This window comes from Hydra viridissima, unplaced genomic scaffold, assembly GCF_058129835.1.
Source record: "Hydra viridissima isolate aposymbiotic clone 2 unplaced genomic scaffold, HvirCarnegie_v1 scaffold_5, whole genome shotgun sequence".
NCBI classification, from domain to species: Eukaryota; Metazoa; Cnidaria; class Hydrozoa; order Anthoathecata; family Hydridae; genus Hydra; species Hydra viridissima.
Genome location: NW_028324304.1, coordinates 12,597,493 through 12,623,998, shown reverse-complemented (window position 1 = coordinate 12,623,998; position 26,506 = coordinate 12,597,493). Strand labels below are relative to the sequence as shown.

General features: G+C 28.8%; 2 protein-coding genes and 2 long non-coding RNA genes across 11 annotated transcripts; 2 read left to right on the top strand and 2 right to left on the bottom strand.

Annotated features, from left to right (window-relative positions):
• Positions 1-181: 181 nt before the first annotated feature.
• On the bottom strand, positions 182-10,039 carry LOC149888767 (uncharacterized). Its single transcript, XR_016452271.1, has 3 exons — positions 9,601-10,039; positions 9,004-9,068; positions 182-430 (listed from the first exon to the last, which is right to left on the bottom strand). It is a non-coding gene; the product is annotated as an uncharacterized LOC149888767 (long non-coding RNA).
• Positions 10,040-10,500: 461 nt separating this feature from the next.
• Positions 10,501-19,177, bottom strand: LOC149888765 (uncharacterized). 7 transcript variants are annotated; one of them, XM_090088083.1, is made up of 6 exons: positions 19,157-19,177; positions 17,886-18,010; positions 13,173-13,286; positions 12,173-12,422; positions 11,549-11,575; positions 10,501-10,911 (listed from the first exon to the last, which is right to left on the bottom strand). In XM_090088083.1, exons 3-6 carry the CDS (start codon positions 13,222-13,224, stop codon positions 10,908-10,910), a joined length of 333 nt encoding a protein of 110 aa, XP_089944209.1. In that variant the 5' UTR covers positions 13,225-13,286; positions 17,886-18,010; positions 19,157-19,177; the 3' UTR covers positions 10,501-10,907. The 7 variants fall into 7 exon arrangements, with proteins under 7 accessions (XP_089944209.1, XP_089944205.1, XP_089944210.1 ...); XM_090088079.1 differs by lacking the exon at positions 19,157-19,177 and adding an exon at positions 18,826-18,957; XM_090088084.1 differs by lacking the exon at positions 19,157-19,177 and adding an exon at positions 18,826-18,844 and having other exon boundaries at positions 17,886-17,974.
• On the top strand, positions 14,671-16,553 carry LOC149888766 (uncharacterized). 2 transcript variants are annotated; one of them, XR_016452672.1, is made up of 3 exons: positions 14,671-14,890; positions 15,033-15,824; positions 16,384-16,553. It is a non-coding gene; the product is annotated as an uncharacterized LOC149888766 (long non-coding RNA). The 2 variants fall into 2 exon arrangements; XR_016452671.1 differs by having other exon boundaries at positions 15,033-16,553.
• A 4,344-nt stretch (positions 19,178-23,521) lies between the features above and the next one.
• LOC149888764 (zinc finger MYM-type protein 1-like) lies at positions 23,522-25,901 on the top strand. Its single transcript, XM_090089119.1, has 2 exons — positions 23,522-25,233; positions 25,283-25,901. Exons 1-2 carry the CDS (start codon positions 23,522-23,524, stop codon positions 25,899-25,901), a joined length of 2,331 nt encoding a protein of 776 aa, XP_089945245.1.
• The last annotated feature ends 605 nt before the right edge of the window (positions 25,902-26,506 follow it).

Here is a 26,506-nt window from a genome sequence, read left to right as displayed (position 1 = left end):
CACTATTAAAAATAATTCAAAGGTGATGCAGTAAAACCACTAGAGATTTTGCATTACAGGTATATGCGCCGCAAAAACCGCATGAATGATGGCATACTCGTATTTTCTTATGGACAGTTTATTTACAAATTTTCTTAATATTTTTCATTACTACTACTATAAATAACTCCTTCCCAGGGCCGTCGAGAGGGGGGAGCCAAAGGGACAGTTTGTCCCGGGCGGCAGATGTCGATGGGGCGCCAGATGCCGAAGTAAAATAAAAATAGTTTTTTTAATCTTAAAATGCCATAATTGAAATGTATATCTTACTCGCGTTATATCATTATTTTTAATTCCTCGAAAAAATTTTAAAATATGAACTCATCATTGATTTCGCACTCTTTACGCTGTTAAATTAAAAACGTCCCTTGAGATTTTCGCATTCATCAGACTAAAGTAAAAAAAAACGTAAACGTTGATAATTAGCAATAACAAACTGTGAATACAATTTAGAAATAATTCTATTCAGAATTTACAAAGTAATAGTAAATATTTTTCAACTCTTAACGATCAACTTATTTATGGTAATTCATGTTTAAGATTTATATTTAACTATTGAAATATTGATTTATGACATTAGCTTTTTGAGATTGAGTTTATAATTTTTTGATGAGTTTGCGTAGTTGACTATGCTATTATTCTATTGATGCGTACGGTTGTTTACAGTAACTGTTAATAATGAATCGTAAAAAACTTTCTGGTGCCCAAAATAGGGCATTGGCTTCCAAAAGGACAAAAGAATGTGAAAAAAATAAACAAACGCTCCAAGAATTACGTTGGTTTTACAAAGCTACTAATCAAAATACTGATTTGAAAGTGAGTTAGTAGAAATATATAGGTCTCTCTCTCTCTCTCTCTCTCTCTCTCTCTCTCTCTCTCTATATATATATATATATATATATATATATATATATATATATATATATATATATATATATATATATATATATATATATATATATATATATATATATATATATATATATACAGTATCGGACAAAACATGGTGGACAAACTCAAATTTAGAACAAAAGTTAATCAAAAACTAAAAAGAACTAGTAAAACAATTGTACATATTAATTTTTAAATAGTTTATTATGTTCTTAACAAAATTTAAAACGTTTGAATCATACTAAGAATCACAAAAAAAATTTATAACACATTTTTCTCAACAAACTACATTTTTCCTTGGACAAAACAAGGTGGACAAATCAAAACGAAGCTTTTTTTATAAGATTTCATTGTCTTTATTCAATTTACCGCATTCTTTTGTTTTCACTTTTATCCTAACATTAAAATAATAAATAGATTTTGGAACGTCTGGCCAATTATTTTTTCAATTAAACTAAAAATAGATTTAACTCGTGATATATGGGGTAAATTTTGCAAAAATTGCAACTTAAAATGGCTTACGACAAATTAGGAAGTGTTTTACGTGAAAATATTATTAAAGATTTTAAAAGCGGAAAACGTCAAGCTGAAATTTGTAGAAAATATAATATAGCTAAATCGACTGTAAGCAAAACTGTCAAATCATTTGGATCTCGTGACTGCTATAAAACAAACCATCGGGGCGGACGTCCAAGAAAAACAACACAAAGACTAGATCGAATAATTGTTAAAGAGCTTAAAAAAGATCCATTTTTGTCATCCACAAAATTAACCGAAAAACTTGAACTACAAATCTCTAATCGCACTGTGCGACGAAGAGCTAACGAAGCAAAATTGTTTTCTCGAATGCCTGCCAAGAAAACGCTAACTTCCTTTAAAAATAGAAAGCTAAGACTTGCGTTTGCCAAAGCACACCAAAATTGGACTGTAGACCAGTGGAAAAACATACTTTTTAGTGATGAATCAAAATATAACCTTTTTGGAAGCGACGGCAAGAAGCGAGTCTGGAGACCAAAGAACACCAGATTCAATACTAAATATACCAAGAAGAGTGTTAAGCATGGAACGTCTGCTATGGTTTGGGGATGTTTCTCAGCACTAGGAACTGGTCCTATTCACAAAATTAATGGAATTATGGACCGCTTTGTTTACAAAGATATAATGGAAGATGTTATGTTACCACATGCTGAATGGGAGATGCCCCTAAAATGGATTTTTCAACAGGATAATGATCCCAAACATACGTCAAAAATTGTAAAACAATGGTTCAAGGACAAGAATATCACCATAATGGAGTGGCCTGCACAAAGCCCTGACTTGAATCCCATAGAAAATTTGTGGGAAATAATTGACAATAAGATTGAGCGTGCATTTGTTTGAACAAATCGAGAAGGCCTGGCGAGAGATTGATATGAGAATTGTTGACTCATTAATTGCGTCTATGCCCCGAAGAATGAAAGAAGTAATTAAAAGTAAAGGAGGTCCTACCAAATATTAAGTTAACTTTTGAAGTTTTTTGAAAAATAATAAGTTAATTTTTGAATTTTTTTGAATTTTCAGTCGATTTTTTGAATGTCCACCTTGTTTTGTCCAAAGAAAAATGTAGTTTGTTAGGGAAAATGTGTTTTAAAACTTTTTTAGTGATTTTTAGTATGATTCAAAAGTTTTAAGTTTTGTTAACAGCATAATAAACTACATAAAAAATAATATGTTCAATTGTTTTACTAGTTTTTTTTAGTTTTTGATCAACTTTTGTTCTAAATTTGAGTTTGTCCACCATGTTTTGTCCGATACTGTAGAGAGAGAGAGAGAGAGAGAGAGAGAGAGAGAGAGAGAGAGAGAGAGAGAGAGAGAGAGAGAGAGAGAGAGAGAGAGAGAGAGAGAGAGAGAGAGATGTATGTATATATATATATATATTAGAGATGGGAAACGAACCGAACCCGAACCGAACGAACCGAACTAGAACCTTATTTACGACAGAACCGAACCGAACCCGAATTTTAGTTGTTACCAAACCGAACCGAACCCGAACTTTAAAACTGTTGAGAACGAACCAAATTAAACCAACTGTCCTTACCCTAACCAAGCCAAATTCGTTTGAAAAAGTGAAAACTTTGCAATTCGCACATCACTACAATACATAACATAATACATAACAATACATAACCTAATGTGTAACATACCGCGAGTTTAGAATTATTTTGCTCTATCTCTAAGTGTTCTTTTGCTCTATCTTTAAGTGTTGGGAGAAAATGAGTTAGTAATTTTAGTAAGTAATAATTACTTTTAAAATATATTTTATTTTTTTAAATTTCTGTCTAAATAATTTGTTTATATCAAAGTTATTTAAAGCATAAGTTATTATTTCTTTAAAAACTAAGCTAAAATTTTGACAGTAGGCTACTTGAGCTGCCATTATCTGTGTTCAGAAAGTTACTGCTTTAATGTTTTGTGCACTTTAACTGTAGCTATTAGTAACTGCATTGTTTTTTGAACTTTTGAACTTGCAATATAAAAGCATTGCAAATTGTTTCAAATTATTTGCAATGATTTAACTACTTAACATAACTTTGATTTATTTTTGTTTTATCATTGTAAATGTAAAGCTGTGTAACTAATAAAAAAACAGTTGTGTTGATACCGAACCGAACCCGAGCTGTGCTTAAGACCGAACCGAACCGAACTCGAACATTAGATATAACCGAACCGAACCCGAACTTTAAAAAAAGGGTTTTATTCCCATCTCTAATATATATATATATATATATATATATATATATATATATATATATATATATATATATATATATATATAATTTTCGAAGCAATTTACGAATATTTTCGAAATTAATCATTTTTCACACAATGCCAATATCCGTTTCAGAGGGTGAAAGATCTTTTAGTAAACTTAAGATTATAAAAAACAATTTCAGAGCCACCATGGGACAAAAGCGACTTTCAAATCTTATAATGTTGTCTATTGAAAATGATCTCGCGATATCATTGCAATATGATGAAGTAATTTATAATTTTGCCTCGAAAAAAGCTCGAAAATTTTATTTAAATTAGGAATTTTGAAATAAATGAAATAAAGTTAAAGTAGCTTTAAAGGCATAATGTACTTTTTTGCTTCTATGCTAAGTATATATATGAAGCGAAATCTAACGGCGGCCCTGCTCCTTCCAGAGGGCTGCTGGAAACTATTTATAATTGGTTTCTATTTTTTACGACGTCAAAAAGTAATTGTTTTTTGTTGATGTGGTTTTTGCGCACCTCAAAAACCACATCAACAAAAATGCAAATAAAACTTTTTCCAAACAAGTTTAAGCTTCAGGATTTGTTTTGCGGTGGTCATATTATATTCTGAGTTGATTTTATATGTGGTTGCAAACTTACTTTTTTATTTAGCATGTTATTCACTACAATACCCACATCATACGCACCCCAAAAACCACATTAGTTTTTCTTTACTATCCGATAATTATTCTTAAAATTGCATATAACTATTATATACTCTTGTTATACATATATAACTATACCACATGTAGCAGTTTTATTAGATTTACTTGTATTTGCTTTAAATTACTGTCAAAGAAACTTATATATATATATATATATTAGGGTGGGTCGAATTTTTTTATCTTTCCTGTACATGAATAAAAAGTTGTCTTGGCATCAGTACAGTATGAAAATAATGTTTAAAGATTTTTTATGAAACGTTTAGGGGTCCCAACTTTTGATTAAAGCCTTACCTTATTTGATATATTTTAACCATTTCCTTGGTACAGTCTAAATACGAACCAACTATAAATCATGGACTAAAATGCGTTGGCAAATGGTTTAGCACCTAACTACAAGTGCTAAAAAAGAAATGGAATAAATTTCATAACGTTATTTACATGTGACGTCACCAACATTAGCAACAAACCATTTGCTGGATTTTTTAGAAACAAGCAAAATATCTAATATGTTATTTTGTAATTTTATTTTCTTCTTTGCAATAATAGATCTATAGTAAAATTCAAGTAGGCTAATATAGATGTATACTACAGTAGGCTATAGTTTAGACTGTAGAAATATCACTTCGTTTAACATGTAGGCCTATTTATGAGAGGGCTAAACATATTATAGTCTGTATAAATATTGTAATATTAATGACTAAATTCTTATGAAAAATTGTTTTAACAGCTTTTATTTATTGTAACCATAACTTGTTGTAGTTTTTTTTATTATTTTAGACAAATATATTAAATATCTATATTTATGTGTACACGAAGTGCAACTAAACATCCATTGTTTGGACAGTTAGTTGATCTTCCTGAAAATCAAATCCCATCATATGAAGACGTTATTAAGGCGTTCTATTATAATCAGAAAACAGTATAAGAAATTAGCTTGCAAGAAAGATATTCAATTTTAGCAGACAGAGTAAAATGTGTTTATTCAAAAGCAAGTATTCCCACAACAGAAGTGAATAGCACAATCATTAGGATTAGAAGACTTATGGATAAAGTACATACACTTGAAAAGTATTCAGATGCAAAAAGAACATCAGACACGTTCACTGAGAAGTTGAATTCTTTTAAGCAGTTATTTGACATTTGTACCTGCAAATGCTTTGATTCGGGCATTAGAGATAGGAACTTATGCACGTGCCCACTGCCAAATAAAATTCCATTGATAGAGTGGGATTTCTGGGTTGACCAGAAAACTGTTAGAAATATGATAATTGGTGGAGTAGACAAAGAAACGACAGCAACACTGGAAAAGAGACAAAAACGCAAGTTTATGAAATTAGTGTGTGATGAAGCACAGTCAAAAGAGGTTGAATATGAAACTGAGGAAGATATTGATGAGGATGAGCGTAACACATCTGAAAGTAATTATACATCAGAGGAAGAGACAGTATCAGTGCAGAACAGAAACAAGTACAAGGAATTATGTAAAGCAGTTGATCGATGCAAAATTAGCAACAGAGATACATGTCTTATTGTTAATGGTGTTTTAAAAGACCTCAGTATGTTATCTTCAGCAACAATTCTTGATCCTTCAAAGCTACGTCTACAAAGGAATTTCTGGAGAGATACTCTGGTTGAAGAACATATGCAGAGCAATAAGGAATTGTGCTGTATAGGCTTTGATGGAAAACAAGACGTTACATTAGTTGAGAGTTTTGGTTGAGGAAGAAGTAAAAAAGAAGAACACTATAGTATTGTCTCGTATCCAGGAAACATATACATCGATTATCTAGTCCTGAAAGTAGTAAAGCTGCTGATATAACAAAGGAGTTAATGTCAGTTATTATAGAGACAAACTCCGTAGAAAGCATTCAAGGTGTTGTGTGTGATGGCACAAATAATAATACAGGTAAAAGCAACGGAATCATAAGAAAATTGGAGGAGAACTTAGGTAGACCATTACAGTGGTTGGTATGCCTTCTACACTGTAACGAGCTGCCATTTAGAAGGTTATTGGCAGGCGTGGATTCTTGATTCAAAATCAAATCAAATTCTTCTTGCCAAAATGGTGCTAACAACTTCTTTTACTTAGTTCAGTTGTTTCAGGAGCTTGATGCATTAGATCAGGCTGTGGTTCGTCCTGTTCTCGAAAATAACTGCTACTTTGCACATGCTGAAAACATTCTATTAGCTGCAGTTAGTGATAGTGATATGGAAGTCCGTCATTTTTCAGTAGAACAAATAATAAGAGCAAGAGAGAAGCAGACTAATAGTAACATACCGGTTCGCGTCTTTGATAAGAAGGATATAACATTAAATTTGGCTGCGACATCGTTCATTAACATGATTGACTGGGACCAGAGTAATGTTACATCTCCTCCGATGCTATCACACCTTTCAAATGATCAACTTACTTACACACATCCAATACTACTGCCCGATGTTCCGTGTCATTCACAGGCAGTAGAGAGAACAATTAAAGACGTTAGCGCTGCGAGCTGTAAAGTTTATGGGAGAAAGTCCCGTCATGGCATGGTGTTACAGAGTAAGAAATCCAGATTAGAGATACCAAAAATAGACAGCAAGAAAGATTTTGTTAACAGTTAGGTTAAACAACTTTGTATTGTTGCTGTTTAACATTGATTCGTTACAGTTTACATTATTTTTAATTTGTAATACATTGCAATACATTACACTAACATTGGGTATTTATGTAGTCTTTCTAGTCAGAGTTGGGACCTGTAGACACTGTCCATAAAATAAAAAGTGAGGTTTTTTAAAACGAGTACATCAAAAAGCAACTTTTTAGACATGTACAGGATCTCCAACTTAATATTTTTTACATTTCGACCCACCTTAATATATATATATATATATATATATATATATATATATATATATATATATATATATATATATATATATATATATATATATATATATATATATATATATATATATATATATTATTTGCTATACAGAAATAAAAAATGAAAATATTTTTAAAATGACTACAAAGTTTACTTTTCGTTTTGGAACAAGGTCAATAAACCCAAGTAGTAAATCAGAAGCAGTTATTGCAAAAAAATAAACAGCTGGCAGAAGTTGTAGCATTTGCAAAGATAACAATGTAAAAGGACATTGTGCAAGAAGCATTCATGCTTATTCTTGCAAATATATGGGATAAATGGGCAACAAAACTCACTCTCCTAAAAGCTGCAAAGCGAGTTGGTGTAACCAATGAAGCCTTGAACATTGAATTCATGCAGTAGGACAAGTTTGATAGAGCATATAATTGCATAGAGACTCCTAAAAAGGTATCAGTTTAATCCATGCAATCAACATTGACTTCCCCTGATTCATCATTTGTTGTCTCTCCTGATAGAAGAAGAGCATCAGCATTGTATTGGAAAGAAAAAGTTTGAAAGTGCTCAATCTTTGATTAACGAGCTGCACGAGAAGAGCATCCAACTTGAGGAGATACCAGGATTTATGACTATTATAAATGTAAAACCAAATCTATCTACCAGTTCACACAAATAACTCAAGTTCATGGGTCAATGAAAGCTAAAGACATTTTGAGTTTAGTTGCAAGCATTAATGAAAAGAAAGAACAAAAGGTTCATACACAATTGCAAAATGCAGAAAAAAAAGAAGTAAAGAAAATCTTTATTAAATGTAAAGAGATGTGTGTATGTACTGGAAACATTTGTAAAGTAGCAATGTTTAGGGAATGTCCAAAATGCCACAATGTTTTAAAATCTCAGTGCAACAAGTTAGCATGTCGTATTGAGGGCAACAAACCTGCAATGATTTTTCCTACTGCAACTTTGCAAAAAAACAGGGACAAATCCAAGGAAAAGTTTATTCAATTCAAATAGTAATACATCAGAGAGGGATGAATAGTTTTTTTATAAAGAATTTATGTATAACTAAAACATTCTTTTCAAATGTAATGTATGATTTTAAGTTATTTTGATTTCAAGTTATTATTAAACATTATTTTTGTTGTAGTTTTTGACTTTTAAGTTTATTTTCTAAATGCACCCCAAAAACCACATCACTATTAGGTTGAACTTGGCTCAAAATTGTAAAAAATAATACTGCAAAATAATTCAACTATATGATTATTATTGAAAAGGGCACTTAAGGGCTTATAAAAAAGTCAACTTTGCAAACTTAATCTGACATTTGCATGTTTTATGGTGTGTTTACTCAAATATTTGATTTGAAAAACAGAGAAATTTTTAGAAAAGGCTTAAAGTAATCACTTAAAGCTATAAAAATGAAAAGCTGATTTATTTTTCCATTAGCTTGAACATTTTAATGAAAAATAAGTCAAACCCTTATACTTTTTAGGTGTAAATCGGACTAGCTACATTCCAATAAGTAACTGTGTGGTTTTTGGGGTGTAATAGTTTTTGCGGCGCACCTGTACAATAAAAATAAAATTTAAAAAAAGTTTTCTTGTTATAACAAATAGTTTAAAACATAAACATGCTATAGAAATGATCTATTATCAATTTTTCTATATATTCAAGAAAAAACTCAATTCACTGTAATAAAAAGATATAAATGAAATTGATTTAAATTTTACATTCTAAACATGTCTTACCGATCCATATTTGGAGTAACATTTAATATTTACAATAAGCCTTTAAGACAATCCACTTTGAAGCACTGAACAGAAAAAGGATTTTAGACATAATTTTGAGGCTAACAAGAACACGAAGTGAAATTGCATCAATTTGAAGCTAATTAACGCAATTCTTTCTCAAATAAAATAAATAAATAAAAGTTTGAGATTCTTATGTTTCAACTTTTTTGACAATTAGTTATTTTTTGATTTTTGCAAATATAAAAAAAAAACATTTTGTGTTGATAATGTGAAAAGACTTTAGAAATATCAAATTGGCCACCGCCAGCTTTTTTTCTAACATGTATCATTAATAAAATTAAACACTACCATTAAATATTAAATATGAAAATTTAAAATTTTCTTGCACTAAAGGTACATGTCAGATGTCATAAGGAATTAGTTGTATCCCTAGCATTTTCGGCTAAATGAAGTCAAACGTGCACGACCAACTTGTGCACTTTTGTTGACCTTGTTCCTGATTTCAATGGCTCAGACAGAGATACTTTATAAATTACAATTATAGATATTAAAGTAAAAAAAAGTTAAATTAATTATAGATATTATAAGAGATACCATGAGCTACCATCATAAGCACAAACTGTGACATTGGAAGAGCTTTTAAAAAGTGATTGTTAGAAATCAGACGAAGCAGACGTTCAGGCTTCTGCTTGAAAATTTTTATATCCCGTCTCTTTTATAAAATCTATTAACAACCTAAGTATTATCGCGTAGTGTAAACTCAATCTTCTCTAAAAACTAAATATCATTTTGTAACTTCAGAATTCTCGTGAATAAAACCAAGTGTCTTTAGAAAAACATAAGATAAGATGATGGGTTGCATCTGGACTATTAAGAATACAACTTTTCCATGTTATCTTTTTTCCATTTCAAATCCTCAACAGTATAAAAACTACACTATACACAGTGCACTCATCTACACCTCTCTTCATAATTGCTGCATTCTGAAATATTATCTTTTCATGCTCCTTCTGTAAACCTTTGAGTTATCTTCATCCTTTTTTTATATATGTATGTATATATATATATATATATATATATATATATATATATATATATATATATATATATATATATATATATGCACACACACACACACACATATTTATATGAAAGTAATTAATTTAATAATTTATGAAAACTATTGGGAAGTAAGACTTAGTGAAATGAAAACTTAACAAAGAGTCTCTGAGAATGAATCTTCATAAAACGTATTTTATTGAGCTACGGAATTTAGTTTCACTATATTTTTTACAGAATTTATTCGGTTTTTGAATAAAACTCACATTAGTAATGATTTTAAAACAGGTGGTTACAGAGGTCGTCAATATATTTTTGCACAACAATAGTTAATTTGGAGTAGTTAAATTTTAATCAAAAAAAAAAAAATGAGGCGACCTCTGTGACCATAAGCTCAAATCAATCAACATTAAGAAATCAAAAAAAACAACAAAATACAATCCAAAAATCTTTTTTTTCTTTTTCTAGTTTTACATTCAATTAGATAAATGATTATTTTGATTGCGCATAAAAATAATGTAGAAATTCAATATTATATCATATGTTAAAATATCATACACTTTTAAAGAACTTTAACTTCAATATTATATCATAAAATATTCATCAAAAAGCTCTCTTCAAACCTGCACATTTAGTTCACATATTTAAATAAACTGTTAATATTTACAAAATTTTATCAAAAATACTTTTACATCATTTAATAAAACTAAAAAAACTTATAAAAGATGTCAAGGTTAAAAAAGAGAAATGAATCACATTTAAAAGATAAAAAATAAATTTAAAAACTAGATTCAGAACTGTCTTTGAGCAAATTTCTAGCAGAAGCACACAGATTTATTTGATTATCTAAAGATAAAACCAATATGACAAACATAATACAAAGACATACAAATAAATCAATAAATTTAAAAATTAACAAATGCTTTTATAAATTCTGGTTTTCTTGTAAGGAATTTTTCATAGATATTTTTTACAAATATAAGATTAAACTTTAATAAATCCCCACAACTTTTTAAAAACGTAAACATTTCATTCAGTAGTTCAAAATTTGTACAACTGGTGTATGAATTGTTTACTGAGCTCTGTTGTATTATAAAAACAACTCAGACGTTTCTTCTGTTTTGATAATTTATCAATAAAAAAATTTAAATATTTTATTTTGATATCAAAAACATTCTTTATTTTTTTATTTTTGATATCAAAATAAAATATTTAAATTTTGAAAAATCTATAAAACATAGGATTTTATTAAAGCCTAATCTTATGTTTGTATAAAAAAAAATCAATGAAGAGTTTATAGCCAATAAAGCTGTCACACAGCTATGTTTAAAACATTTTGACATACTGTAGAGGGTAGTTGAAATATGCATATCAAAAATTGTATTGCATAACTCAAAAAAACTTACATTAGATACTGAATTCTTTTTGAATAGTTATAAAAAAATTTTGAATAGTTATAAAGAATTTAATAAATAATATTTACCTGTTACCTCTTGAATGGAAAGTTGACCTGAGAAAATGAAAAAATCATTAAAAATAATAATTTGTTAACACCAAAATATTATTCCAAGCAACATTAATTCCAGGTAAAGTTCAAGAACTTGTTGAACTATTATAAAAATTAATTTCAGTATTTGTAATTCTGAGAAGTTGCATAAAATTTTATTAGCCTTTGTTTGTTTGTATGTATGTATGTATGTATGTATGTATGTATGTATGTATGTATGTATGTATGTATGTATGTATGTATGTATGTATGTATGTATGTATGTATGTATGTATGTATGTATGTATGTATGTATGTATGTATGTATGTATGTATGTATGTATGTATGACATATTTTACAAGTTGACCTTTATATATATATATATATATATATATATATATTTGCCATTTAAATTGTCCTTGGCACTAGTTTTGCAACCATATAAATAAGTCATTAAATTTCTTTTTTAAGTGAAAATAGAGAATTAATTTAAACACTGGCTTAAAACTAATGGTGCCTAATGATGAGCTTGACACTGGCAGATGACTTATACACCAAAACTAATGGTGCCTGATGAGTTTGACACTGACAGATGACTCATACACCAAAATTAATGGTACCTGATAATGAGCTTGACACTGGCAGATGACTTAATGATACTAAAATTGTAAAAAACACATTTGTTTAATGAAACTTTACCTGTTCTATAAAAAGAAAACACTCTCCAACAGCTTTTACTCCTTAATCGTGACAAAAATGCAGCAATAATTGTTACAAATAATAAAACAGAAAATATAATTGCAATAACTCCCCCAGTTTCCAAGCCAACCCTGGTAGAAGGGTTCTTGCTTTTGCTTGGGAATCTTTTATCTAAAATTTAAGCATAAAAGAACTATTTTTAATTCAAATTTACATTTTGAAGCACTGAATAATGTAAACATTTTGTTGTAAAAAGCAATTTACATTTTACTAAAAAGTATTAAAATATTTTTTTATCTTTTACTAAAATAGCTGGAACTGTTTTAAAATACAATACCATTGACAATCTTAAAGTGAAACATTTTGTGGAGGTTGCTTAATATGGATAGAGATGGTTGGATTAAAACTTTTAGGAGGACCAATTTATTATTATTGCCATTAACATATTTTATTAACTTTATTAATTTGAAATAGTAAATTCTGCTGTTTTTAGTTTTATTTGTAAGAAACCAAGTGGTGTATATATGTTACAAGTTAAATAAAATATCTATAGAAATTCATTAAAAAAAAAAAAAAAAAACAGAAAAGAAAAAAAAAAATTAAAACAAATATTTTTTAATTTCACTAACTTCCTTTAAAAATGTTTTATCTAGATAATTTACATTATGTGTAAAAATATATATTACGTATCTACTTTCTACTTTTTTCAAACAAGATGAATATAGCTTAAGGTAAGTAACTAAAACAATTTTTTAACAATCTACATTAACTTTTAATAAAGGTTATCAGTCTAAAATAATTTTTTAGCAAAGTTATCAGCCTAAACTGTTAGTTAGACCAAACAACTCTGGTTATAAATGACATAATATTTACTTTAAAACTATCTGTTAATAAAATGTTAAAATAATAGGAAAATTTTACCTTTACAAAGTTTACCAGTAAATCCTTCAGAACATTCACAAGTATGTTCCATACCAACACCAGCAATGCATTTTCCACCATTGTTACATTGGTGATTAATGCAAGGATCTGTAACTAGTAAAAAATACTTAGAAATTTTAGAACTTTAATTGTAATTATAAGAAATTGATTTTTTAGTTTTAAAAACAAAACTATTTACACTTGAAATTAATTCACTTTATAAAAGAACTGAAAATAATATCAAAGAGGTTGTCACTTACTTCATATAAAAAATGAAATTGAAAAAAATTAAGACTAAACTTTTTGTATTTAGTTTTTTTCAACTCCATTTATAAAATTTAAATTTTTTATCTTGAATACTATTCTGTTCACAAGTTGAAAATGATATCTTTTAGCCATTATGTATAATTGTTATTCCATTATCTTAAGTTCTATCATAATTGGAAACTAGATTCGCTACTAATTAAAAGAAACATTTTGAACTTTTTGAGAACAAGATTTGCAAGCATCTGTAACTCAAAGTGAACAACTTTGAGAGTATGCTTGTCAGTCATAAATTATATTTAAATTAAATATAGTTAAATATTTGTTATAATATTTATGAAAATAAACTTACTTTATTCAAAATAAGCTTTTCATGGGTTTATCATAATTTTAATCGGAAAATAGTTTATATTAAAGAATTTTTACAAGCCTTATCTATAAATACCTAATTTAATAAACAGTTCTTGGAATTTATTTTTAAAAATTTTTAACAAAAAAACTTCAAATAATTTTTTTTTTACCTAAAACAGGGAACTTATCCACCAACTTACAACAGCAAGATTGGCATCCAGAAAGTGAAAACCCACTTTCTTCACACTTACAGGACTTTGAGCACTCTAAATTTACTTCTTCGCTTTCACTTGAAAAGCTTTTTCCATTTAAAAAACATCGATTTGATGGATTCCCAATACATGTTGAAATACTAGCAGTAAGAAACATTAAATTTAGCAGTGTACACATAGTAATACTATGATAGTATTAACCTAAAACTACGCGCGCGTACACGATCTTTGTTCGAGGCACTCAGGTCAGCCTTAGAAATTTTTTTCTTCCGCACTTGATGCGACATCTACCGGACTTGATGCGACATCTATTCTAAGAGTAACTCTTCTTTTACATCCCTGTTCACTCTCAAATCATTAGTTCTTCACCTTTTCTTGAATAATTCAAGTTATAGTGTAAGATATTGGCTGAAAATAGGTATCTGATGTTTTGGGGGTTGTAAATCCAAAGATAAAGAGAAAATAAAAAATTCAAAATTTTGATCATCATTTTTTAATTTTAAATGGTCTAAACAAATTTCTATGCTTTTTTAAATTTTGCATTTTGAAAATATAGTTTATATATCTGGAAAAATTGGGATGCATGAACTTAACCATGAAATCGTTGTTATCTAAGATATTCCAAAATTGAAGATTCCAATATTATTCCGATAGAACTTTCGATATTATTCCTAGAGAACTTTCTTTAAAACAATTAAAGGATGAATTAAGAATACGCAGTAAAACTACTAGTGGAAACAAGGCGGAGTTAATTAGGAGATAAGAAGGTTTTTATATTTTGAAGAATGCTTGACATTTATTTTTAATATTAAAAATAAATGTCAAGCATTCTTCAAAATGCAATATATTAGAATGAGATCATAGTATTAAGCAGATTGTTTCATCGCAAAGGTAAGAAATGATAATATTAAATACTAATTAATCTTTTTTTTTTTTTTTACCAATAATTGATCACTTTAAATATGTTAAATCTCACAATAGGGTTTTGCTAAATTTCATTTTCTCATCCAGCTTCTCCATTGTTAATTTTTAGAAAATACTTTGGAAAACTTTTGGAAGTTGACAAAGGCTGATATATCCAAGGTTATGTAAAGCACATGGTGGATCAGACTGATGGCAGGGCCAGTAAACCTAATTTTAATGCAATTTAAAAGTTAATCTTTAAGTGTATTTTGTTTTAGAAAGAAAATATTTTACTACCTTATGTTTATCTATAAGTTTTTATTTCCTAAACTCAAGTAAGTTATTATCTCCTGATTTGTTAGAGTCAAATGTTAAAATGTAGTCTGTGCTTTGGGTAATTAAAAGTGAAAAAATAAAATTATCAGGAAAAATATACACCAGGGTCGACCTTTAGCCTTTTTGTATTATATGCGAGTGACAACTCCCCTTATAAAGTCAAAAGACTTTTAGAGGGTATTTACTACATTTTTCCTATTTCTACCGTGCAATTTTGCAAAAAAAAAAAAAAGTATACAAAGTTGAATAGGCGTTAGTATAACTGGCATTTGTATAAGCATTGATTTTGGTTTAGAAATTTGTGTAATTTATTGTGCATAACTTTTTCAAAGATTTTGCTTAAATTAAAAAGAAGAGTAAGCAGACAGTAGTTAGTGCAGTCACGACAATAACTCCTTTTTTGTAGACTGGAATAACTTGGGTCTACTTGAAGACATTAGGAAATATTCCTTTACAAAATGAATTTTTTAAGATGATGCATAGTGGTTTGCAGAGAATTTCTGACACCAGTTTAAGAAGTTTTGTTGGAAGGCTGTTTGTTCCAACACTCTTACCTTCTATGATAGAGGATTTTATATAGCTGAGGGTTTCTTCTTTTGTTTTTGTTTGCATATAAAAAGAATTGCTAATAGGATTACTTTTGAAAGTTGAGTTAAGACTTTGGAATTTCGTTTGATAATTTTGAAGCAATCGTATTGAAAAAATTATTTAATGATTGGAGATAGCTTTAGGATAAGTATCACATTTGTTGTTGATAAGTATGCTAGTTGGGGAGAAACCTTTATTTGGCTTTACATTTATTAACTCTTTTACACCTTTAAAAGTGTTTTTTATATTACCGATGTTGTGGCTAAAAAGAATTGTGTAATATTTCTTTTTGCTAAACTTTAGAAGATTGCATACACTATTATGAAATTGTTAAAGCCTTATAAAAAGTAAATTTTTCATTCTGAGTTTTAAATATATTTTATAAAGTTTATTTTTAATTGTTATTGACTTGAGAATGTCTTTCATTAACCAAGGTTTATTATGACTAGTTATTTGTTTTTCTGTTAATTTTTTGTAAGGGCATATTGTTCAAAATACAATAAAAAATTTTAAATTTTTTAATGGAATCATTGACATCATTTTCTTGTTTTATATAGTCATCCCATTGAACATTTGAAACATCTTAGATCAATTCAGTTTTTAAAGTTTTGAAATGTGGCATTATTATAAATTGAGCAAGATGGTCAGATTTTTGACTCAGATTGTAGATAAGATTATATATTATATATATTGAGATTATATCAGAAGAATAAAACCTTAATATTGTCAATGTTGTATTCAATATTATCAATTACTGCATTATCATAAACTGAGCAAGATGATCAGATATTGTATATGAAATGATATTTTGATTATAAAAGAAGAAGAAAAACTTAAAGTATTATCAATTACTGTATAAGAATGAGTAGTTATGCATGTAGGCTGTATAAAAAAAGAAAAAAGTGATTTTAAACCATTTGTTCTAAAAAATGTGAAACCTCATTGTATGTATTATATTTGAGGAAGTCAAAGTTGAAATCTTCCATTAACTTTTTTTTGCCTCAGCTAATTTTCTCAAGAAGAAGATTTAGATATTGATCAACAAATTCAAATGGACACATTTTTATATGATGATATAAACAACCAACTATTAAGTTGCTTTTTTAGCATTTATTACTTCTATAAATATAGATTCAAGTTCTTTACTTTTAACCAGGACCAAATTCTAATGTTAAGTTAGATATACATTAAGTTTAAGTTAGACATTAACTTTGATATACATTAAGTTTAAGTTAGACTTAATGTATATCAAAGCACCACCTTTTTTAGTTTTATTGGTGTGTGAACATATATCTAAATCAACATTTTTTATAGACATATATTTATTATACAGGTTATCCCAATCATATTAGGTGTTTATCAAAAGATGCTAATAGTATTTTATCATTTTCAATATATGGTAGTGAAGATATATTAATATGGAGATAACTTACAAAATTTCGGGACAAATCATTGTACCTAGGAACATTGCATACTTGCAGTTTCAGTTAAAGTATTAAATAAGTCATTGAGGTCCTCAAAAAGGTTTTTCAAATTTGGATTTTTAGGTAGAATGGAATATCAACTCCAATTAATGTTAGATTATCAAGATAATACAGATTTGATAAAGAAGCTGATCCTTACCTGCTTTTATTCTCTTTTCTTTTTTCTTTCTTATAATTTGTTGTAGTCTTAATGAAATTTCCTTCTGTTATGAGCTAATATGCTTCAACTTATCTTACTGAAGTGAAAATATTAGATCTACATTTGCATCTTAGTTGAAGGGTGAAATCAGTTTCTTCAGTATCTATTGTACTGTTTAGTTTGTACCCAAAGAACCTTGCGGTTAAAAAGTGTATATAATTTACAGTTAAAACATTTTCAACTATTAACAAAAAGACTTTATCAAGAATAAAATAAGTAGAGACTTATTAGTTACGTTCAAAATGGCACCAGAAAATAACTAATAAAGCCCCACTATATATATTCTAATTTGAAGAAAAAACAAGAAACAAAAAAAAAAAAAAGAATTATTAAAAGTTTGTGTAATTATGTTTAAACTATGTTTTATAAAATTAACCTTGTCAGTTTGAGTGTTCATAGTTTACTCATGCACTCATATTTTTGAGTCAGATATGCATGCAAGCTCCCAGATACCACAATAAGAACCTAAAAAGTTGTGTGCTACTCCTTAGATTACTTTACCTGCAAAAAGATTTAATTAGCATGATGAGTTTAATTGGAAATATCCTACAAAGATCAAATATGTAAATCAATCCAGATAACAGGTTAAATTTTTTTTACCAACTTTAAAATGCTATTGTAAATTAATTTTTGGAATTAAAAAACAATATTGGGAACTCAGTAAAAATGAAATCTAATAATGTTGCAGGGTGGCTACACATCATCTAAAAATTTTGAAAGATTTAAAAATGATATGAATCCAGCATCCATTATAAATTTTTTATGGAAATCAGAAGAAAAAGGTAAATAAATATATAGTATTTCCTAAAAAATAAATATTTTTTTCCAGTTATCTAAAATTAATGTAAGTTTATAAAATTTAGTGCAGTGGTTACTTCATTTTGCAATTGAATGTTTGTAATTGAAAAGTTTATTGCCATGTAAAAAAACTGATGTCCACTGAATGCTTCCATTTACAGCAACATTTACTAATGCTTTTATGCTTCTGGTGGAATCATTGCATAAAAGTATTTGTAAATGTTGCTGTAAATGGAAGCATTTAGCAAAATTTAGAAATAGGCAACAAGCACTGCTGTTTTTAATTTAGTTTTTAGATAATTATCCACAAGAAGCAAAAGTCCAAACCCAGCAAGCACACAACGTTGAAATAACGTTGATCGACGTTGATCAACGTTATTTCAACGTTGTGTGCTTGCTGGGAATGAAGTTAAAGATTTGTTGCAACTAAAAAAGCCTGCGGCAACTTCTAAGAAAACTATTGTTCACTGCTAAACCAATTGCAAATATCACCCTATTTGAAAAAGAATTTTGCTGACCTTGAGCTAGACTAACTGAGCTTGAAACATCTGACTCAGTTTCTCCATTTTTCTCGTCTATTACATTAACTTCTCTAGCAGCAGAGGATTATTGAAATCTTACTAACTCTATATAGAGCAATCTTCTATTCAAAAAAGTTGTTAATTTAGCTTTGAAAGATTAGAGAAAGCCATGAATAGCATGTAATTTTGAGGATTAGTATGTGTCTCCTAATGATGACTGTAAATTAAAGTTGATGTATTGTTTTTTTTGTTTTTTTTTGTCAAATTTAACACAACGCTAACCTTCTAGTCTAACATTTTGATAAAAAAAAGAGGACAAAATTCTTACAAGGAAATTCATGATTTTTTCAGATATTCCAACATCGATCAGCAGGAATGCTTGGAAAGCGAAATGAATGAAGAAATTTGACGTTTATTTAGATATAAATTCCCATCTAAAAAGAGAAAATCAACAATGAGTTCTGGTTTAAATACTAATCATGTTTTTTAAAGAAGTATTCCACAATTGAAAATTATCTTTTGTAAAGGCAAAATTTAACATTAATTAAAAAAGTTCTAAATTTATCGTTATATAGTTAAAGGGGAAATGACAATTGTGTTAAAATGCAACTTTTTTTTATAACGGATTAAGTATTATGCAAGTACCCTCTTGATTAGTCTTAATTCTTTTAAGCTAAACTTTCTTTTGCTAACCCTACGACCAAGAATTAGAGTACAATTAAGAACTGTAAACGTTGATGAAGAAACACGTTTAATATTATTAAAAATGCATATTAGGTTACTGCGAATATTATTACAAGAAATCTATGAGTAAATTAAATGTATAAATAAATTTACTAAACAAAAATGTTCTAATGTAAAAACTAATAATCTCTATAGTAAAACTAAAAATGTTGTATTTGGAAGAATTAATTAATTACCGCGAATAGATAACCAAAAAGTAAACTAATGTCTTTGTGTTTAAAAGCTGATCGTTAAACCCAAATATGCTTCATAAATTAATACTCGGCTATGTAAATAAACGACGATTTATCAGATCTGAACAAATAAATAATAGTTTGTTTTAAAGTAGAAATTAATGTCAAAGAATATTTTCTCTGGGTTTTTTGAATATCAAGGATACGGGCAAAGGTTTAACTGAAAAGGTGTGAAACTGAAATGGTGTTGAGGTTTCTGTAACAAAATGAGCTGGATATTAAAAACTGCAGAGGATAAGCTTATGATAATGGAAGCAACAAGAAAGGCAAAAAGAGTGGTGTGCAAGCAAGAATTTTAGAAGTTAATAACCGTACTTTATATTTGCCGTGTGGCAATCACAAATTGAATTTTGGTGATTTTCATCTGTGATGCAGCTGCTTCATCGATTACAGCTACATTATTCTTCTGATTACTGCAAATAGTCTATGTGTTTTGTTCATCGTCTACTCGTCGCACAGTGGAGTATTTATACGAAAAAGTTGATCAAAAGTCGATTTTCAAAACTTTGTCGAAATCTGTTTTTATTGGTGCATTGTTAAAGCTTAATAAAGTTTACATCCCTAAATGGTCATTTCGGTTACCCATCTCCCTCCCACCTTATTGGGGCAGCTTTAAAAATCGAGAAATTGTGGTAATGAATTCAATTGTTTTTCAACGTTCCTGTTGACGAGCATTATTACAAATCGTTTTTTGAGTTTGTGGTTAGTGATAAATTTTAAAAATCATAATGGATATTGAAAAAGAAGGTAAGCTCATACTTTTGGTATATTTATTTTCTCTATTTTATATGTTACTGTCACAATTTCTCATCAATTATATTTGATGTAAAATATTTAACGTTTTTTTTTTATATACACGATATTAAACAGTGTTTTTGAATATCAATTAAGCCTTATTAAGCTACGAGCTTGTGCTTCACATAAAGCTTAGATATTCTATTTACCATTAAAGAAAAAAAAAGTTGCGCATGTACGCGCTCTAAGATTTTTTTAATTTTTTTAGTAAATAAGGCAAAAACATTTTTTTTGTGATTAAAACTTTTATTTTATTTAATTCATACTTTTACTGTAGAATCTCAAGCTATCACAATAGAGATGACTAAACGATCACTTTATGAAGTCTTGGAGCAAAGTTCTGAGAAAAAAATTGACGACAAATTCATGTTTTTATTAGAACACCTTAAAAACATAACTAAATGCCCTGCAAATGAAGAAAGTGCACTAAAAATCATTTTTTCACCTTTTAAGTTCCAATTTAAACAAAATTGGGAAGACGCAAGCCGTAAAAGAGAGCGTTTTTTAAAAAATAGCAAACAATGGCTCAATACCACCATATCTCTACCAACTAGACGGTGGCAATACCCGACCGACCGTCAAAAGAATTTTGTGAATCGAGTTCACCAACGAGAAGACTAAAAAACAATATGAAATTATTCATGCAGCCAACAAGAATATCTGTGAAATGGAATTTTAAGTGGAATGTTATCCAGAAACGATAACAGTTACAGAATTTTGCTCAGAAATTAAATTACAAGATCTTCTGGATCACACGTCTAGGCAATTATGTTGTTATTTGAACGAAGTTATTGAAACTTTAAATGAAAAAGAAAGAAATCATTTAGAATTGATTTCGAAATGGGGTTGTGATGGCTCGCACCATCATCTACAAGGTATTGTCAACCAATAAAAATACATTTTATTCGGGAGAGCAAAGACGTAACGAATGATGAAATCGAATGCGTAGGGAACCAAATAAAAGGCTTGAGAAAAAGTGAAATAATAAACGCTTTTGGTGGTAATTTGCAAATAAAGCATGTATTTCTTTTTACTATGATTGATGGAAAAGTTTGCAATGCTGCTACAAATGCGACATCAACAATGAGATGCTATATATGTGGCCAAACTTCAAAAGATTTTAATGACTTGAATAAAAAAACGACAGAAAGCCGTGAAACACTGAAATTTGGGCTATCAATAACGCACGAAAGAATCAAATTTTTTGAATCCTTGCTGCATATATGATATAAATGATTGCATTGACATGTACAAAAGTATTTTATCTTATTTTGGATTAAATATAGGGCTATAATAATAAATTTAAATTGTTAATTTCAAATTGTTTGGTTGTCAAATCATTAGCCCTTGTAGCTGGTTAACTATAGGATTTAATCCTTTAACGAAAAATAATTCATGACAACAGGTACCTTAGGATTAAGTTCAGTAATTAAGAAACCCAGTATAGGTTTAGATGCATCATTCTATATGAATAACAATATGCACATTACAGTTTTTTTAATTTTGTAACATAAATGTGGAAAATAAGCTCAAATCGGTGATTCCGTCACGATGGAATTCATGACATGCTTATCTTGAATTTAGCGGGAAAAGTTATCATGTGTTCAAATCTTATTTTAAAAATGGCGTATTTGGATTAATTTTTTTACAGACGATTTGCTTGATTGTACAATTTAATTTATAGATTAATAAAAAAAAATTTAATTTTTTTATTTTATTTTATCTAATTATTATATTATATTTAACTTAACTAATATAAATTTAATTCGTTTTTGTGATTAATTATATATATAAATTTTGTATTTTAACTTTGATGCACCAGATGGATACGTGCGTTTCATTTTTATTTTTTAAATACTTTCGTCTAATTAATTACAAATTTGTAAATACATTTGTAATTAAAGCTGAAGATGCTAGTATCAATAATCTAGCGAAAATTTCTTAGATAAAATAAAAAATTAGTATTGAGAGAATTCGTATTTATTGAAGTTCATATATTAAATTTATTCAACTCTCATACAAGATGTCGTCATTTAAAATATATATATATATATATATATATATATATATATATATATATATATATATATATATATATATATATATATATATATATATATATATATATATTAGACATGTCCAAAAAACAACTTTTTTTAAAAATGTCTGAGCACAGCCGCTAAATGTGTTCTTTGTAATAAATTAATACTAAATTTAAAAAATTTTTGAATAAAAAAAATTTTTAGGGGTTGCTCAAGACCCTTAAACATCAGACAAGTCCCTAATATTTTGAAAAAAAAAGTTTTTTAAAACCATATCATGTTGGGTCTCAAAAGAAGTAAAATTTTATAAAAATTTCAAAAATATTAACTATTTTATATAAAAATTACCAGTTCAAATTTTATGAATTAAAAACTATCGTTTTTTAACAAAAAATAAAAAAGTGCATATTTTTAAAGTTTTTTTTAATAAACTTTTTAATTTGTGTTTTTTATAAACTTTTTTTATTATTTTTGAAATTTTTATAAAATTTCACTTCTTTTGAGACCCAACATGATATGGTTTTAAAAACCTTTTTTTTTCAAAATATTAGGGACTCGTCTGATGTTTAAGGGTCTTGAGCGACCCCTAAAAATTTTTTTTATTCAAAAGTTTTTTAAATTTAGTATTAATTTATTACATAGAACACATTTAGCAGCTGTGCTCAGACATTTTTTAAAAAAGTTGTTTTTTGGACATGTCTAATATATATATATATATATATATATATATATATATATATATATATATATATATATATATATATATATATATATATATATATATATATATATATATATATATATATATATATATATATATATATATATATATATATATGTATATATATCTATTAGACGAAAGTATTTAAAAAAATAAAAATGAAACGCACGTATCCATCTGGTGCATCAAAGTTAAAAATCAGTAAAGTAAAAAAAGCGGCTCTACAAAAAGGAAGGCAAACATTATTTGATGTTGGAATTACAACTACTCCTAAAACATCAGATGCCCTTTCCACTAGCTCAACGAAGCAAAAATATGACGGTAGTATCCCATCTTCTGGTTCTGGTAATAGTGCTGGCAGTATAGAGAAATTAGCCACTTTTGAAGACTGTCAAATTAGTGGTAGTGATAATACTTCTACAAGGACTACTAGCAGTGATGGACCAGCATTGTTGCAGCCATTTGACATTGGTGAATTTGAAACAGAAAATTTCTCCCCTTCTCAGCTGGAAAAATTTGTCATGGCTGGTCACATTCCTTTCCCACTGGATATGCCAGAAGATAATGGAAATCCCATATTTCCAATGTCAGTTTTGAAAAGCAGAATGCCGAAAGGGGAATCCTTCTCGCGGGATTGGCTTGTATTTAGCCCAGCAAAGACAGCATTGTTTTGTTTTCCATGCCGATTATTTTTACTTAGAAATCAACTTCCACACATGACTTCATCCCTTGCAATGATTGGAGGATGGGGATATGAAAAGAAGTGGAAGAATCTCATCAGTCGAATTCCTGAACATGAGCATTCGAAAACCCATAAACAATGCTACATTCAGTGGCGTGAATTGGAAGCTCGAATGAAAACTGATCAGTCAATTGAACATTTGATGAATCGCCAAATTCTCAATGAAGCTGATACCTGGAGAAAAATCTTGGAACGAATCTTGGATGTGATTCTGTTTCTTGGTGAACGTGGATTGGCTATTCGTGGAAAATCTGACCTAATTGGAGATTCTCATAATGGATATTTCTTAGGATTGCTGGAACTGATTTCGCATTATGACCCAATTCTTAAGGAACATGTGATAAAAGTTAAACAATCACAGGACAAGGGTCAACGTCTTCAGGCGCATTACTTGTCAAATCGTTCTCAAAATGAATTCATTGGCCTTTGTGCAGCTGAGGTTCGCAGGCAAATTATAGAAGAGTGCAAGTCTGCAAAGTATTTTTCAATTATGGTTGATGCCACTCCTGATGTGAGCCATACTGAACAAAGTTCGTTTGTCATTCGATATGTACATGAAAAAGAACCTGGAAAATTTTTAATTGAAGAGCGGTTTTTGATCTTTGCAGATTGTGCCAAGAAGACTGGATCTGATATTGCGGAATTAATTCTGGAAACTTTGGAAACATTAAAAGTTTGTTTTGAAGACTGCCGTGGCCAAGGCAATGACAATGGAGTCAGCATGTCAGGAAAATATAAGGGTGTTCAAGCAACCCTAAAAAAGAAGAACCCATTGTCTGTATTCTCACCCTGTGGTTGTCATTCATTTAATTTGTGTGGACAGAATGCTGCCTCAAGCTGTACAGATGCTGAGACTTTCTTTGGAACTGTTCAAACCGTATATACGATCTTTTCTGCTAGTCCGCAACGCTGGGAAATATTGCAAAAGAGACTTCACGGTGTGTCTTTGCATGGACAATCAGGAACACGATGGACTGAGAGACTTGACAGCATTCGCCCTTTCTATAATCACTTGAGCCCAATCATTGAATCTTTGAAAGAAGTTAAGAGCTTGAATCTCACGCTTAAAGCAAAAACTGAGATTAGAGATGCCCTAAAAAATATGAGCTCCTTCAAATGTGTTCTCATGTCTGGAATTTGGCTAAAAGTTCTCACATTGATTGACCGCTGCAACCAGGTCATTCAGGCAATTTAAAGGAGATGAACAAATTACGGAATTAACAGAAGCAGAATCAGGAGAGGAGGCAACATTTGGGAGAACGGTTTTTTATCACATTTTTGATTCTGTAATTGGTGGACTTACTGCACGTTTCACAGCAATTCAAGAAATCCTTTCTATATTCTCTTTTTTGTGGAAGTATCAAAAACTGTCTGAAGCAGAAATCAAGAGTGCTTGCTCACATTTTTCGCAAAAATATTCTTGTGATGTGACCGAAAATGAACTGACTGAAGAATTGCTTCACATAAAACAAATTCATACAGCAAATTTTGGAAAGAAACCTCTTGCCCCATTTGACTTATTAAACAAAATTTCTGAAATGAAGCTTGGAGAACTCTTTAGAAATATAGTAATTGCATTGAGTATTTTTGGTTCAATTCCAGTGACAGTGGCTTCAAGTGAGCGTTCATTCAGTAAATTGAAGCTCATCAAGAATTTTTTGTGCTCAACTATGGGACAAGAACGAACAAGTGACCTCGCCATTTTAAGTATCAAGTGTCTATTAGCAAAAAATATTGATTTCCATGATGTGATTGAAAAGTTTGCTAAACAAAAAACAAGAAAAATAATATTGTAAGAAACAACAGCTGGACTATTTAATTATACTTATATTCCAGTAATATAATAAAAAAATTTAAGCAGGCCTTTTTTTTTTTGGAGTAAAGAGGGTGGGCCCCTAAACTGAAGGATGCTCGAGGCCCCCAAATCCTGTGCACGGTCCTGAACGGAACTGAACAAAGTGACCAAAATTTTGCAGAAATGTTTTCCATGATGAAGGCATTTTGTTGTAACTTTCTGTTGAAAAATTTTGTTGTAACTTTTGCGGTCATAAATGCCAAAGAAATTATAATTTTTCTGCAATAAACTAATTTATGACAAGTATCATTTAAAAATTTACCAAAATCGAACGAATGCATTTTTTAAAACTCTTTTTCCTAACTTAAAAAAACTATCATTCAAAAACTTTGATTTTTAATGACTTTTAGTTTTTTAATAAATGCTGTTTTTCATTTCTTCCCTTTTAATTTTAGCAATTAAATTTAAGCAATTTTAAAAGATTCCTCGACCTCGAATTCACTTCGATACCAACTTAGATACCAACTTTTAACAAATCAGAGAAATTATTTATAAAAGTCACGGATAAATGTACAAAATGTTTTTTTTACGGCAAAACCTATTTTT